This window comes from Saccopteryx leptura, chromosome 2 (genome assembly GCF_036850995.1).
Source record: "Saccopteryx leptura isolate mSacLep1 chromosome 2, mSacLep1_pri_phased_curated, whole genome shotgun sequence".
Taxonomy (NCBI): domain Eukaryota; kingdom Metazoa; phylum Chordata; class Mammalia; order Chiroptera; family Emballonuridae; genus Saccopteryx; species Saccopteryx leptura.
Window position 1 is genome coordinate 114004772 of NC_089504.1, and position 17192 is coordinate 114021963.

The 17192-nt window shown below is 41.2% G+C and overlaps 1 protein-coding gene across 3 annotated transcripts in view; it reads right to left on the reverse strand.

Annotated features, from left to right (window-relative positions):
• ZFC3H1 (zinc finger C3H1-type containing) overlaps positions 1-17192 on the reverse strand; it is a 73496-nt gene that overhangs the window by 52406 nt on the left and 3898 nt on the right. For all 3 annotated transcript variants that reach the window (XM_066368563.1, XM_066368564.1, XM_066368562.1), the window contains exon 2: positions 14527-14943. In XM_066368563.1, coding sequence (XP_066224660.1) covers positions 14527-14943 — 417 coding nt within the window. The remainder of the gene's footprint in view (positions 1-14526; positions 14944-17192) is intronic.

Consider the following 17192-nt stretch of genomic DNA (forward strand, 5'->3'; position numbering starts at 1 on the left):
CTAGACAAAGTAAACAGAAGGCATTCACCAAATTTTTTATCAGGTCAGTTCTGTTGTGAGGCTTGTTTTGGAAATGTGAATTTGTTGCAACATGATTGATATAAAAAGTAATTTGAGGCCCTGGCCGATTGGCTCAGTGGTAGAGTGTTGGCCTGGCGTGCAGGAGTCCTGGGTTCGATTCCCGGCCAGGGCACACAGAAGAAGCGCCCATCTGCTTCTCCACCCCTCCTTCCTCTCTGTCTCTCTCTTCCCCTCCCGCAGCCAAGGCTCCATTGGAGCAAAGTTGGCCCGGGCACTGAGGATGGCTCTTTGGCCTCTGCCTCAGGCACTAGAATGGCTCTGGTTGCAACAGAGCGACGCCCCAGATGGGCAGAGCATCGCCCCCTGGTGGGCGTGCCGGGTAGATGCCGGTCGGGCACATGCAGGAGTCTGTCTGACTGCCTCCCCGTTTCCAACTCCAGAAAATAAATAAATAAATAAAAAGTAATTTGAGCATAACACAAATCTCATGTTTGCTTATGTACAATCTGTTCCCAAGAAACACTAAGAGAATCCAGAAAACTACCCTGGGGTGATCTGAGCCATGTAGGCATACATAAACCTCACACACTTTGGGCATCTACTGACTACTTCAGTTTACTGTGTATGTTATCAGCCACACTCATCCACCCATGGTGTTACGGCTTTTGTCCAGTTTCAGATAACCTGGCTTGCTCTACTTTATAATTCATAAGTTGAAAATCTTCTGTGGTTACAAGGGGGAGGGGGATGTAGGGAAAAGAACTGGGGGGATGAGTGGGGAGAAGGGTATAAAGAGAAACGAATATAAGGTGACTGAAAAACGATTTGACTTTGGGTCAAACATAATCAACAGTTCAAATGCTACAGAAATATTTACCTGAAACCTATGTAGTCTTATTGATCAATATCACCAAGTTAAATTTAATTTTCTAAATAAAATTTTAAAAAAGAAAAAAATCTTCCACTTCTATGAACACACTTTAGGTCTTTTTCAAGGTAAAGTGACATTTACTGAGGTCCTTTTCAAGAAAAAGTGACATTTATTATAATATTTCAAGCATTTTTTTACCCACGTAAAATGTAAAACTGCACAATTTTTATTAGGTTCATAACTTTTTCCTGTGTCATTGACAAAGTTTTTGAATGTTGTTTTCTAATTCTATTTTGTCCATAAATCCTGTGGGGTTTTTTGTTTGTTTGTTTTTTTGTATTTTTCTGAAGCAAGAAACGGGGAGAGACAGACAGACAGACTCCCGCATGCGCCCGACCGGGATCCACCCGGCACGCCCACCAGGGGCGAGGCTCTGCCCACCAGGGGGCGATGCTCTGCCCCTCCAGGGCGTCGCTCTGCTGCCAGCACCAGAACCATTCTAGCGCCTGGGGCAGAGGCCAAGGAGCCATCCCCAGCGCCCAGGCTATCTTTGCTCCAATGGAGCCTTGGCTGCAGGAGGGGAAGAGAGAGACAGAGAGGAAAGGGGGGGGGGGGTGGAGAAGCAAATGGGCGCTTCTCCTATGTGCCCTGGCTGGGAATCGAACCCGGGTCCCCCGCACGCCAGGCCAACACTCTACCGCTGAGCGAACCGGCCAGGGCAATCCTGTGGTTTTTATTGTGTAATTCTGCAGTGGAGTGATTTTTAGAAATGCATGTCACATTATAGCAAAACTGATTATACCTCAAAGAACACTAGAATAGTAATAATTATTAAACAAAAATGAACTAATAAAAAGTAAAGACAGACTTCCAGTAATAAATGTAGAAAGCACTAAACTTTTCTCCTACATGTGAAACCTATTAGTTGATGAGGATCTATCTTGTCTATAACAGGTAAGCAGCACCTCCCTTTAGGGTAGCATAGAGGTAACTACCCATTAAGCTAGCAGGTAGCTTATGAACAAAATGCTACCTTAAAAAGAAGCACAAACCAGCACCCTGGCTGGTTAGCTCAGTGGTAGGACATCAGCCCGGCATGTGGAAGTCCAGGTTCAATTTCCAGTCAGGGATCACAGGAGAAGTGCCTATCTGCTTCTCCACCTTTCCCCCTCACCTTTCTCTCTCTCTCTTTCCCTCCCGCAGCCAAGGCTCCATTGGAGCAAAGTTGGCCCGGGGCGCTGAGGATGGCTCTGTGGCCTCTGCCTCAGGAACTAGAATGGCTGTTTGCAGCGGAGCAACCCCCCAGATGGGCAGAGAGCATCGCCCCCAGGTGGGCATGCCAGGTGGATCCCAGTGGGGCACATGTGGGAGTCTTTCTGTCTGCCTCCCCCTGCTTCTCACTTCAGAAAAATACAAAAAAAAAAAAAAGGGCAGCACAAACCATAAATTTCAGACTATAAACCTAACTTTACACAAGGATTATAAAGGCAAGTTATTGTTTAATTGACCAAACATATAGTTAGTCAATCTTCTACCAATGTAATGTGTCTCTACAATAAAATTATTTCAATTCTTAATACTTCCAAAAGGAAAACTGGTCATGTGCTGTCATGCAGTATTTTAAAATTTATTACATGGTATCCTAAACTGAGCTAGAGACAGTCATCAGGATACATGTGGTAGTTAAAATCATAATAATTGAAAACACCTCTGGAAGCAAAACACTGAGGACATAAACAGGTTACAAAGTAAAAGTAATAAAAAAAAAAGTACCATAAGAACATTTAAGAAATTCTAGATGTGTATGGTATCACAGAAACTCCAAAATTTCAAGATTTGTGAGAAAAACATCATTGAATATAGATCTGTCTATTTCCTACAGAATATTTCTAACATGTAGTCAGAGTGATCCTTTGAGAATATAAAACAAATTATGCCAGTCCTTTGCTCAAGAACCTGTAATATCCCCCATTTCAGAATAAAAACCAAAGTTCTTACAAGGCTTTATGGTCTACACCTATCATCTTTGACCTCTTCTCTCCCATTATCATCCCCTTCATGCCCTCTTCTTTAGTGGCACAGAACTCCCTATTATTCCCCAAAATGCCAGGCACCATTCTACATTAAGGTCATTAATCTAATTTAGTGATATGGTGTGCTGCAAGTGGCACACTAGTGCGCCACAAGAATTTTTTTTTTTTTTGTACTTTTCTGAAGCTGGAAACGGGGAGAGACAGTCAGACAGACTCCTGCATGCACCTGACCTGGATCCACCCGGCACGCCCACCAGGGGCGAGGCTCTGCCCACCAGGGGGCGATGCTATGCCCATCCGGGGCGTCGCTCTGCAGCGACCAGAGCCACTCTAGCGCCTGGGGCAGAGGCCAAGGAGCCATCCCCAGCGCCCGGGCCATCTTTGCTCCAATGGAGCCTTGGCTGCGGGAGGGGAAGAGAGGAAGGAGGGGGTGGGGGTGGAGAAGCAGATGGGCGCTTCTCCTGTGTGCCCTGGCCGGGAATCGAACCCGGGTCCCCCGCACGCCAGGCCAACGCTCTACCGCTGAGCCAACCGGCCAGGGCCATGCGCCACAAGAATTTTTAAAGCACGCAATACCTGACTAGGTAGTTAGGGGCACTGATCTCTTTTCTCTTAGACCAGGGGTCTCAAACTCACGGCCTGCTGAACAATTTTGTGCGGCCCGCAGACTAATCCACGAAGTTCAAAATATTTTGGATAAAATTAAGTAAGCCCGTGGATTAGTCTGCGGGCCGCACAAAATTGTTCGGCGGGCCGCATGCGGCCCGACCCCTGCCTTAGACTGTCAAATTTAAAAATGACAACAGCCACCTAACCAGGCGGTGGTACTGTGGATAGAGCGTCAGACTGGGATGCAGAGGACCCAGGTTCAAAACTTCGAGGTCGCCGGCTTGAGTGCAAACTCACCAGCTTGAGCACGGGGTCGCTGGATTGAGCATGGGATCATAGACATGACCCCATGGTTGCTGGCTTAAGCAAGGGGTCACTCGCTCTGCTGTAGGCCCCTGGTCAAGGCACATGAGAAAGCAATCACTGAACAACTAGAGGAGCCGCAACGAAGAACTGATGCTTCTCATCTCTCTCCATTGCTGCCTGTCTGTCCCTATCTATCCATCTCTCTGACTCCGTTTGTCACACACACACACACAAAAATGACAACAGCCAACACAATAGCCATCCAATGTGAATCAAAATTATATCTATATTATGTGTGTGAAATGGGTAAACAAACAATTTTTTTGGTGTGCCACAGAATTTCAGTAGTTTACATGTGCCATGAGATGAAAAAGGTTGAAAATTGCTAGTTCAGTGATTCTCAAACTTTAGCAGGTACTAGAATCAACAGGAAGGCTTATTAAATACAAATTGCTGGGCACCATTTTCAGAGTTTTCAATTCACTAGATCTGGGGTAGGACCTGAGAGTCTGCATTTCTATCAAGTTCCCAGATAATACTGGTATAAGGACCACAGTTATAAAATCATTGCTCTAGCAACTTTAATACTGCAACCTGTCCCTGCCACCTCAATCTTACTTACCCTGCTATAGCTATTTTCTTTCTATAACTGTTATGTACTGTCTCTCTTTCTAAAATGCAAGCCCATGAAGGCATAAAGTGCTCTATTTTTGAATGAATGAAAGAATGAAATGAAAAATGAACTTCACAATTAGCTGACAGTAACTTTGCCTTGAATAGTTTTCATCTTTTATTAGGAGTAGAAAAGTGGACTGCATTGTATTAAGAAAGTATGAGAGCCTGACCTGTGGTGGCGCAGTGGATAAAGCATCGACCTGGAAATGCTGAGGTCGCCGGTTCGAAACCCTGAGCTTGCCTGGTCAAGGCACATATGGGAGTTGATGCTTCCTGCTCCTCCCCACCTTCTCTCTCTGTCTCTCTCCCTTTCTCTCTCCTCTCTAAAATGAATAAATAAAATTTAAAAAAAGAAAAAGAAAGTATGAGAGCCTGACCAGGCGGTGGTATAGTGGATAGAGTGTCAGACAAGGATGCGGAGGACCTAGGTTTGAGACCCCGGGGTTGCCAGCTTGAGCGCGGGCTCATCTGGCTTGAGCAAAAGCTCACCAGCTTGGACTCAAGGTCGCTGGCTCGAGCAAGGGGTTACTCAGTCTGCTGAAGGCCTGTGATCAAGGCACATATGAGAAAGCAATCAATGAACAACTAAGTTGTCAAAACGAAAAACTGATGATTGATGCTTCTCATCTCTCTCTCTGTGCCTGTTTGTCTGTTCCTATCTATCCCTCTTTTTGACTCTCTCTCTGTCCCTGTATAAAAAAATAAAATAAAATAAAAATATGAGAGATAAGAGTTGGCACACACCCTTTCCAGAAGTCTGGTTGAAAGACAAGCTAAGGAAGAAAACAAAGGGCAGGAGAGAATGTCTAAATTTTGGGATGGGCCCTGGCCGGTTGGCTTAGCGGTAGAGCATCGGCCTAGCGTGCGGAGGACCCGGGTTCGATTCCCGGCCAGGGCACACAGGAGAAGCACCCATTTGCTTCTCCACCCCTCCGCCGTGCTTTCCTCTCTGTCTCTCTCTTCCCCTCCCGCAGCCAAGGCTCCATTGGAGCAAAGATGGCCCGGGCACTGGGGATGGCTCTGTGGCCTCTGCCTCAGGCGCTAGAGTGGCTCTGGTCGCAACATGGTGACGCCCAGGATGGGCAGAGCATCGCCCCCTGGTGGGCAGAGCGTCGCCCCTGGTGGGCGTGCTGGGTGGATCCCGGTCGGGCGCATGCAGGAGTCTGTCTGACTGTCTCTCCCTGTTTCCAGCTTCAGAAAAATGAAATAAATAAATAAATAAATAAATAAATAAATAAAAAATAAATAAATTTTGGGATGGAACGTTCTAATATGTTTACAATAAAAACCCATTAAGTGAAAGTGGTTCAAGTTGAACTAAAATAAACAGATGGAGCAAGGTGCCAGATAAGTGGGAAAAGAAGTAAGAGCCAGAAATACAGGTTAAAATAAAGTGGCCATAAACAAGAAGAGGGTCACTACTTCCTCCGAATGGAGGGAACGAACTGAAAATTAGTATGGATTTAAGTTTACAGTCAGAAAGTGAGAAGGTAGGACCCTGGCCAATTGGCTCGTCGGCCCAGCGTGTGGAAGTCCCAGGTTCAATTTCCAACCAGGACACACAGGAGAAGCAATCATCTGCTTCTCTACCCTTCCCCCTCTCCTTTCTCTATCTCTCTCTCTCTTCCCCTCCCACAGCCAAGGCTCCATTGAAGCAAAGTTGGCCCCAGGCCCTGAGGATGGCTCCATGGCCTCTGCTTCAGGCACTAGAAAGGCTCAGGTTGCAACGGAGCAAGGCCCCAGATGGGCACAGCATCGCCCCCTGGTGGGCATGCCGGGTGGATCCCAGTTGGGCGTATGTGGGAGTCTGTCTCTCTGCCTCCCTGCTTCTCACTTCAGAAAAATACAAAAATAAAAATTTTTTTAAAGGAAAATGAGAAGGTGGAGGTTCAGTGAGGTCACCTAAAATAAGAGGCAAGCTCACAGGCTGACAATAGAGATAAAGGTTGAGTAAAAGCCTGAGAAATGATGATGAAAGTTTGGAAGAATTGTTGAGAGAAATGGGAGAAAAAAAGCAGCTGATCAATAATTTAAAGATTTGATTGCAGAGCTGAGAATCTTGCTAAAGACTGGAGAAGAAAATGCATAAGTAGAAACACTATAACTTATTAATTCACATAAATGTTATTCTTTTTGGTTTTCCTTCAACACCTCTTTACACTGCTACCAGTTACTCTTCTAAAACAGACTTCATCTAATCACTGTCTTGTTTAAAAATATCTGACTGTCCATCTGATACTTAAAGAAAATCTAAATTCTTTAGCAAGACATTCAAAGCCATTCATAAGCCAATCTCACCTATCCTTTCATAAATTCTTTCCAACCACTCCCAAAAATATACCACAGAGTCAATATTGCACTCATAATGCAAGCACAGTATTAAATTGAAGAGAGAAAAAAAATGTCCCTAAGAATGTATAACCAAAATCAGTTACCACTCAGGTTTGCAAGCAAATTTATACTATATGGATGGCCTTGAAAATCTCAAATAGACAGTGGTGCCAGATACTCAGGTGTCTAGCAGCAGCAAAAGCAAAACCTCTCTGAAGCATCCACCCCTTTGTGTCAGGCCTCAAAAAGTTCACACCAAAAAAATTCAAAGAAAACCAAGCACCTCACTTAAAAAACAAACAAAAGAAATAATCATTAAGTGTTCAAAAAAGGAAAGTATCAAAAACAAGAACCCAGGCCCTGGCTCAGTGGTAGAGCGCTGGCCCAGCATGTCAATGTCCCAGGTTCAATTCCCGGTCAGAGCACACAGGAGAAGCACCCATCTGTTTCTCCATCCCTGCCCCTCATGCCCCCCCCCTCCTGCAGTCATGACTCAACTGGAATGAGTTGGTCCTGACACTGATGATGGCTCCATGGCCTCTGCCTCAGGTGCTAAAAAGAGCTCGGTTGCTGAGCAACAGAGCAACACCCTCAATGGGCAGAGCATTGCCCCCTAGTCGGCTTGCTGGGTGGATCCTGGTTGGGACTCATGCAAGAGTCTGTCTCTGCCTCCCCTCCTCTCACTGCATTAAAAAAAAAAAAAAAAAGAACCAGCAGAGATTGAAAAGATCAGAAATCAGACTCATAAAAACCTCAGATACAGGAAATCAGCAGGCAAAGCAGTGAAATAAACCAAACCTATAATGGCATTCTCCCTCTCAGGAGAATGCTCACCTTGCCTTTCTTAACCCCACAGGTGTGCATCTACTAAACTCTAAGGGTCCTCCCAACACTTGCAACCAGGGGAGCACAGGGTAGTAGCAACAGCTTGTCCCAGGCAACCCCCTGAACCTGTCTCCAAGACCCCCTTTTCTCTCACTTTCCAGTTAGCTAAAAGCAGCCGTGCGGTGGCTTTCTTTCCTATAACATTTCTGGAGAACAAGGCTCTCTCCTGTTGCTTCTTCTATCCTAAGCCTTCGCTTGTTTCATTCTCTCCAGTTTAATAAACATACTCTCAAAATAAAACAAAAAACCTATGGTTAATATAGTTAAAGAAATAAAGATTCATTTGAAAAAAAATAAGGAGAAAAAAACTAAAAATAATGAGCCAAGTGATTTGAAAACCAAATAAAAATAAAAAACTAAAATAAAACCTGTAACTGAAATTTAAAACTCAATAGGTGGGCATAAGGCTGGTCAGGCAGACACAAATAAAAAAAGAATCAGTAAACTGAAAGATCTAGCAAATGAAATTTCCTAGAATGCAGCAGTTATAAAAACATGGAAACTTGCCTGACCTGTGGTGGCGCAGTGGATAAAAGCGTCGACCTGGAAATGCTGAGGTCGCCGGTTCGAAACCCTGCGCTTGCCTGGTCAAGGCACATATAGGAGTTGAAGCTTCCAGCTCCTCCTCCTTCTCTCTCTCTGTTTCTCTCCCTCCCTCTCTCTCTCCTCTCTAAAAATGAATAAATTAAAATAAAATAAAAAATTTTAAAAAAAAAACCTTAAAAAAAAACAAACATGGAAACTTAAGAGAAATTAAGGAAAATGGAAGAGAAAGTGAGATAATTTAACATAATATACATCTATACAGTGTTTCAAAAAAGAGACTAGGACAGTAGTTCAAGAGATGACAATTTTTCAGAATCAATAAAAACAAAAGGCACAACATATCCCAAACTGGATAAAGAAAACTACAATCAACACATCATAATTAAACAACAGAATACCAAAGATAAAAACAGGATCATTCATTTTTTTTTTTTTAATTTTTTTTTTTTATTCATTTTAGAGAGGACAGGGAGAGACAGAGAGAGGAGAGACAGAGAGAGAGAAGGAGGAGGAGCTGGAAGCATCAACTCCCATATGTGCCTTGACCAGGCAAGCCCAGGGTTTCGAACCGGCGACCTCAGCATTTCCAGGCCGACGCTTTATCCACTGTGCCACCACAGGTCAGGCCAAAAACAGGATCATTAAAGCAACCAGAGAAAGAAGACAGATTACCTTCAAAATAGAAATTATTAAGATAGCTGACTTTTCTTTTTAGATTTTATTTATTCATTTTAGAGAGAAGAGACAGAGAAAGAGACAGAGAGAGAGAGAGAGAAGGGGGGAGGAGCAGAATGCATCAACTCCCATATGTACCTTGACCAGGCAAGCCTGGGGTTTTGAACTGGCGACCTCAGCATTCCAGGTCAACGCTTTACCCACTGCGCCACCACAGGTCAGGCAAGATAGCTGACTTTTCAAAACCAACAATGGAAGCCAAAAAATATATTCAATATGTTGAAACTACAATTAACCAATCTAGAATTCTAAATCTAGGAAAACCTAAGGCAAGCAGAAACAAGTTTTCCATCCAGTAAGCACACATTAAAGGAAATTTTTTTTAATCTGTTTTAAGCATGTGACTCTACACACAGAAGGAAGAGTGAGCCAAGAAACTGTTAAACAGATGGGCAAAAGCTAGACAAATACTAGTCCTTGCATATCACGGAGATGGTAAAGACCTTGATTACCATATTTCCCAATGGATAAGAAGCACCTTTTTCCAAAAAATCTGGGGTCTAAAAACTGGGTGTGCCTTATACAGTGGTTGTAGATTTTTTTTACTTGCATTTCCTGTTTTTTCACACAGATGAGGAGTTGTATGAAATTTTATGATGAGTAAAACTTGAATTCAATACCTTTATGTAACACATTTTATTTTCAAATTTTGGGCCCCAAAATTAAGGTGCGTCTTATACATGGGGAATGCAGTAATTTCAAACATTGATAAGAATTCATGGTACAACTCCTAGAGCAACCAATATGAGAACAGGAATTTAGTAACTAACTCCTAAACTAGTAAAAGAAGAGTAGCCTGACCCAGTGGTGGCAGAGCAGATAGAGCATCAACCTGGGACACTGAGGACCCAGGTTCGAAACCCCAAGGTCTCTGGCTTGGTTGCCAGCTTGATCATGGGTTCACCAGCTTGAGCAGAGAGTCGCCAGCTTGAGTATGGGATCACAGACATGACACCTTGGTCTCTGGCTTGAGCAAGGGTTGGTGAGGCTGAGCAAGGGCTGACTGGCTCAGCTGGAGCCCCCAGTCAAGACACAGTATGAAAAGGTAATCAATGAACAACTAAAAGTGCTGCAACTATGAATTGATGCTTCTCGTCTCTCTCCCTTCCTGTCTGTCTCTATCTGCCTCTCTCTATCTCTCTCTCATGCTAAAAAATAAATAACATGGAAAAAAAGATTATACAAAAACAATCAACAGTCAAGAAAGAAAAAAGGAACAGAAGGAAAAAAATCCAAATTATCAGTAATCATGAAGAAGTATAGATGAACTATATATGTTCTAGTTAAAAGACAAAAACTGTCAGACTACAAATAAAATCCAGCTCTACACCATGTACAAGTGACATCAGAGACACAAGGATATAGAAAGACTGAAAGAATAAAAAATAATCTACAAGCCATATATACTTACCAAAAGAAAGATGGTAGTACTATTAATATAGATAAAATAGTTTTTTAGGCAAAACCATTACTAGAGATAAAGAAGGTTATTACATAATACAGAGAATGAGTCAATTCCCCAGCCTCAAAATAATTAAAGCAAAAACTGGAAACCGTTATCATAGTGGCAGATTTTAATAAACCTCTCAATAATTGATAGATCAAGCAGATCGAAAAATGATGAGCCTGACCAGGCAGCGGAGCAGTGGATAGAGCGTCAGACTGGGATGCGGAGGACCCTGGTTCGAGACCCCGAGGTTGCCAGCTTGAGCACAGGCTCATCTGGTTTGAGCAAAGCTCACCAGCTTGGACCCAAGGTTGCTGGCTCCAGCAAGGGGTTACTCGGTCTGCTGCAGCCCCATGGTCAAGGCACATATGAGAAAGCAATCAATGAACAACTAAGGTGCCACAACAAAAAACTAATGATTGATGCCTCTCATCTCTCTTCGTTCCTGTATGTCTGTCCCTATCTATCCCTCTCTGACTCTGTCTCTGTAAAAAAAAAAAAAAAAAGAAGATATGAACAACATAAAAATCTTGATCTAACAATTTATGTTTCTTTAAAACATATACAGAACAGTTCCAAAATTGATCAGATGCTAAACAATAAAGCAAGTCTATACAAATATTTCAAAAGAATGGTAGTATATAGATCTCATTTTCTCACAATATACTAACTGACTTAGAAATCAGTAACAAAAACGTAGCTAGAAAACCTGCATGTTTGGAAGATAAGAAACACATTCCCAAATAGCCTACAGTTTACAGAAAAGAATATTAGAAAATATTTACAACTGAAATTTAAAAATTTACACATCACAAACTGAGATGCATAAAGAAGAAATTTCACAGCCCAAGATGACCTTAATAGGAGAGAGCTGAACACTCATGAGTTTTAAAAGCTATGGACTTATTTCTGGGAAATTTTTGAAGGTGGAAGGTTCAATTAATACATGCTACAGATAATTTTTAAAAGGTAAGAGATTCTTAAGAACAATTTCTTTTAATTTTTTTATTTTAGAGAGAGAAAAACATCAATTTGTTGTTCCACTTATTTTTTTTTTTTTTTTTTATTCATTTATTCACTTTAGAGAGGAGAGAGAGAAGGGAGGAGGAGCTGGAAGCATCAACTCCCATATGTGCCTTGACCGGGCAAGCCCAGGGTTTCGAACCGGCGACCTCAGCATTTCCAGGTCGACGCTTTATGCACTGCGCCACCTGTTCCACTTATTTATGCACTCAGTGGTCGATTCTTTTATGTTCAATCTCCGGTCAGAGCACATCCAAGAATCAACCACTGCCCTGGCTGGATAGCATGGTCCCAAAGCACAGAGGCTGCCAGTTCAATACCCAGTCAGAGCACATTCAGTAGTAGATCAATGTTCCTGTCTCTCTCCCTCTCTTCCTCTCTCTTAAAATAAAAATAAAATTTAACCACTCAATGCATAAATAAGTGGAAAAACAAATTGATCTTTCCCTCTCTCTCTCTCTCTCTCAAAAAAAGTGAGGGGAAAATAAAGACATTTTTAAAAAAGTAATTTTTTATAAACTTGACAACTTACAGGAAATGGACACATTACTAGAAAAATATAGTTCACCTAAACTGCCTTAACCAGAAATAGAAAGCATGAACAGTCAGTAGTTTAAAACCTTCCCAGAAAAAAACTCCATCCAGGCCCAAACTCTGTAAACAAGATTTACCAAATAGTCCAGGAATGATTCCAATCTTGAACTATTTCAGAAAATAAAGAGGAAACCACTCCCCAATTCATTTTTAGCATCACAACCTTATTCTAAAACTTGGCAAACAAAAGGGGAGTAAAAAACTACAGGCTTTGATCCCAAATTAAAAATGCTAAACAAAGCATTAGCAAATCTTTTTTAAGGTTTTATATTGCCCCCAACTACAAGAACTCAAATGTCCCTCGACTGGGAAAAGAAGAAATAAACTGTAGCATAAGCAGACAATAGAACACTCAGCAATAAAAAATAACAAGCTACTATATCTATATGTACAAACCACATAGATGAACCTCAAATACCCTATGCTGAGAGAAAGCTAAAATCAAAAGGCAATGTAGGGAATGGTTCCATTTATATGACATTCTTGAAAAGACAAACTATAAGGACAGTACAGAGATCAGTAGTTACCAGGTGGACTAAGGGTTTGGGAAATAAGGGACGTACTGCAAAGTGACATGGAGGAATCCATACAGGGGTCGTCAAAGTTTTTATAAAAACCGCCCACTTTTGCAGTGCCGGTAGACCTGGTCCCTACCGCCCACTAGCGGGCGTTCCAGCTTTCATGATGGGCCAATCGCGGCGCTGTTTGGTTGCACGGTAGGGACCAGGTTGACCAGCACTGCAAAAGTGGGCGGTTTTTATAAAAACTTTGACAACCCCTGCGAGGCTGGGAATGGTTATTCAACTGCCTGCATTTGTCAAAATTCAAAAACTACAGTTAGAAAGGATAAATTTTACTGTATATAAATTATATCATTATAAAAAGAAAAATTAACAAACCAAATCCATGATGTATAAAAACAATTTATCATGAAATAACTATTTATTCCAAGTACACAAGGGTAGTTTAACACTACAAAATCAAATAATAAAATCCACCACACTAATAAAAATTAGGTGCATGCTCTTCTCAATAATGAAGAAAAAAGATTTGATAAACTTCAACTTCCATTTCATGCTAGCAATCTGAAAACATGCAAAAGAGTCAAGTATAAAAACAAAACAAAGCAAAAAACCTTTTCCTTTACCCGACAAGGAATACCTACAAAAACAAACACCATGTTTACTGGTAAATGTCAAAAGCACTGCCTTTAGACTTGAGTAGACAGCTTGGTTGTTTAGTGTCAACTCAATGCACAGAGGCTGCCGGTTCAATCCCTGGTCAGGGCACATATAGAAATAGATTGATGTTTCTGTCTCTCCATTTTCTCTCTCTAAAGTCAGTAAATTTAAAAAAAATTTAAGAAACATTCCTTTGAAGTTAGGGAACAAAGGTACCCATGTTACTTAATATTAAAAACTGTATTATAAATTCTGACCTCTTTCTCAAAAAAAAAAACAGGAAAGAAAATCAACTTAAAAAGAAGTTCTGGCCTGACTAGGTATGTGGTGGTGCAGTGGATAGAGCAATGACCTGGGATGCTGCGGACCCAGGTTGGAAACCCCAGGTCACAGGATTGAGCACGGGCTGATCCAGCTTAAGGGCTCATGAGCTTGAGCGCAGGGTTGCTGGCTTGAGCGTGGGATTATAGACATGACCCCATGGTTGCTGGCTTGAGCCCAGAGGTCACTGGCTTGAAGCCCAAAGTCGCTGTCTTGAGCAGGGGCTCACTGGCTCAGCTAGAGCCCACTGGACAAGGAACAAATGAGAGAGCAATCAATAAATAACTAAGTGCCACAACTATGAGTTGATGCTTCTCATCTCTCTCCCTTCCTGGGTGTCCCTCCATCTCTCTCTCTCTCTCTCTCTCTCTCTCTTAAAAAAAAAAGTTCTGGCCCTGGCCGGTTGGCTCAGTGGTAGAGCGTCGGCCTGGCGCGCAGGGGTCCCGGGTTCGATTCCCGGCCAGGGCACACAGGAGAGGAGCCCATCTGCTTCTCCACCCCTCCCCCTCTCCTTCTTCTCTGTCTCTCTCTTCCCCTCCCACAGCCGAGGCTCCATTGGAGCAAAGATGGCCCCGGCGGCGCTGGGGATGGCTCCTTGGCCTCTGCCCCAGGCGCTAGCGTGGCTCTGGTAGCAACAGAGCGTCGCCCCCTGGTGGGCCTGCCGGGTGGATCCCGGTTGGGCGCATGCGGGAGTCTGACTGTCTCTCCCCGTTTCTAGCTTCAGAAAAATACAACAACAACAACAAAAAAGTTCTGACTAGCATTGAAAGGCCAAAAAAATAAAAATAAGAGCATGAAACAAACATCAATGACTGTCTGTGTAGAAAGTGCAAAAGAATTCACAGATAAATTAGAATCATTTCAATGAAGCACACCACCAAAATAGGTAGTTACCCCTATAGAGAAAGAAGAATCTCACTACTTAATTGAAGTATTTAATTCCATTACCTTGACTGGATTCAGTAGTGTCATATTTCTGGGAAATCTGTTTTGTTCCATCTTTAACTTTTTTCAACCGGTTCTTATCTCCCGGTAAAGTCAATTTTTGCCTGAGTGGTTTTAATTCAAATGCCTGAAAAGTTTTTATCTGTGTTTTCTCCTCAGGAGCTACTTCTTTACTTGAGTCCTTTATAATACTGACATTATCAGTGCTTGTTTGGTCCTCAGAGTTCAATGTTTTAGGCTCTTCCTGCACATTCTCTTCTTTGCTACTCAAAGCTAGTTTTTCATCCTTACTGATGCACTCTAGTTCCAACTGTATTTGCTTATACTTCAAAAGCAAATCTTCAAAAGTTTCTTCCCCACAGTTCTCACTTTTTGATGAATAATTTTGTTTTCTTGATGGAGATCTTCCAAAACTTTTGGCTGTACAGCATATTAAGGAAACCAGTTTCCAAAAATTTTCCAGTTAATTGAACAAAAACACATTAAGTTACAGATGAATTGTCTGCCCTTTTTATCAAGAAAGATTAAGTGATGTTTTTAAATTACTAAATTCCACTTAACATATATACTGCTAATGACCACTTTCATTCTGTGCCCATATTTCAAATTTAACAAATATCCATATAAGATAGTCCACTTACAAAATCACTAGTGTAAGTTACTACCCGTAGTATCCTCAGGTACATCCAGTATTCCACTTGGTTAGGTTATAACATCCTTTTTTCTGTTGGTAACAGGAAAGATGCTGTTAAAGATTCTTTTCTGAAGGAAGAAACTGAATGGTTTGTCACAGATGTGGATCATTTACACTTCAGATAATCAGGAGGAAAGTTGCTTCTTTTTAATTAGTTTCTTCTCATGTCTCAAATTTTAAAAGATAAAAAATGAACACTGACAATTATTAAGACTGGTTTATAAGAAACATTTGCTTAAAAACCTAATATATAACAATCTTAGAACTCATCAAGTATACTAACATAGGCATAATTAAGACAATGAAGTTATATAATAAAAAATAAAACTAAACCTATTATTTTTGTTATTTTCTTCTCTAACACATAATAAACACAGTATACCTTCTTTTCTGGAAATGGCTACAAAACTCCATACTACAAATTTTATTCAAAATAATTGATACATGAGAATTATTACACATCATTTTCTAGCCTACAAATTAACAAGAGAAAGATAAGCACAAGCACTTTACCTGGTTTTAACACAATGTATCATTTACAGATCATTTGAATTGGCCAGAATATATAATACCATTACCGTTCCCAAATGTTCCCTTTCTGTTTAATAACTTACAGAACAAGCAACTTGCAAAGATTTTAAACATCCAAATAACCAATTCAAGAATGGGAATCACCACCAAATACTCTGAAAACTAAACAAGCATTACAACTGAAAGAAAAACAGTTCTGGCAAAACTGTTTTGGTAAATCTTTGGTTCTCTGATCTCTTCAGAGCCAAGTTTCTTTTTTTTTTTTATAAATAAATTTTTATTTTAATGGGGTGACATCAATAAATCAGGGTACATATATTCAAAGAAAACATTTCCGGAGAGCCAAGTTTCTTAAAAGAACACTTGTCTCTCATTAGCCATCTTACTCTTCAATGAAATGGAATCTGGCTTCTGCTGGCTGAGTTTATCTCCCTATAGCATTGGACACTGAAAACCATTTCTCTCTTGGCTTTCATAACTCTACTCTCCCATGTTTCCCTACTTTTTTCTTCAAGTCTTCATAACTCCTCCCTCTCCAACTCCAGCAATAATGGTACTTTCCAGTGTTACTCTATTTATCCTCTTTCTTTTTTATTTTGAATGTTCTAATGTAGTGTTTTTCAATCACCGGTCCATGGACTGGCTGCCAGAAATTTCATGCCAGCCTGCGAAAGAGTTCACCACGCTGATTTTGTATGAAGATTATAGAACCAATGATTTTAGTTGAATTCAGTTAATGCTCAGGCTGGTTTCTGCCTCAGTGGTCTCTGAAATAAATCTCCTATTTTTTACTGGTCCCCAAGTGTAAAAAGATTAAAAACCTCTGTTCTAATGCACTCCCATAGTTTTACATACTATGCTTGGCCTGGTAATAAAGACATTTGGAGTTCTCCGAAAAGCCATCCCCCATACTGCTGCTAGACTAATCTAGAATACAAATCTGGCCAGATCACTTCCCTTTTTTGTATCTCATCAAAAATAAGAGTCCAAAATCCTTATAATGGCATATAATGCCTTCATGACTTGACCTGTATTTCCTTTCCAATCTCACCTTCTCCCTGTTCATCACAACTTATGTATACTTTTGTGTATAGGTTTTTCTGTTCTTCAAATTGATGCCAATTCAAATGTGACCTCTTCTGTGAAGCCAGAGAATTATTTGTTCCCCCTACCTCACCATTATGTATTCTTTATACATCAATTCTGTGGTTATCTGCATTTACATCTCACTTTTCAATAGAGCTATTTAAAGGCATAATCTCAGTAATTAAACAAAATAAACAGCATGACCTTGGAAACACTTATAAAGGGAAAAGACTCAATACACTTCATAAAAAATAAAATAATTAAAGGACAGAAAAATAAGAAAAAAATAATTGAGTTATGACTTTCACTGACTAATCTCCAAGACTAAATGAAATCTACTTCTGTCTATACAGGACAG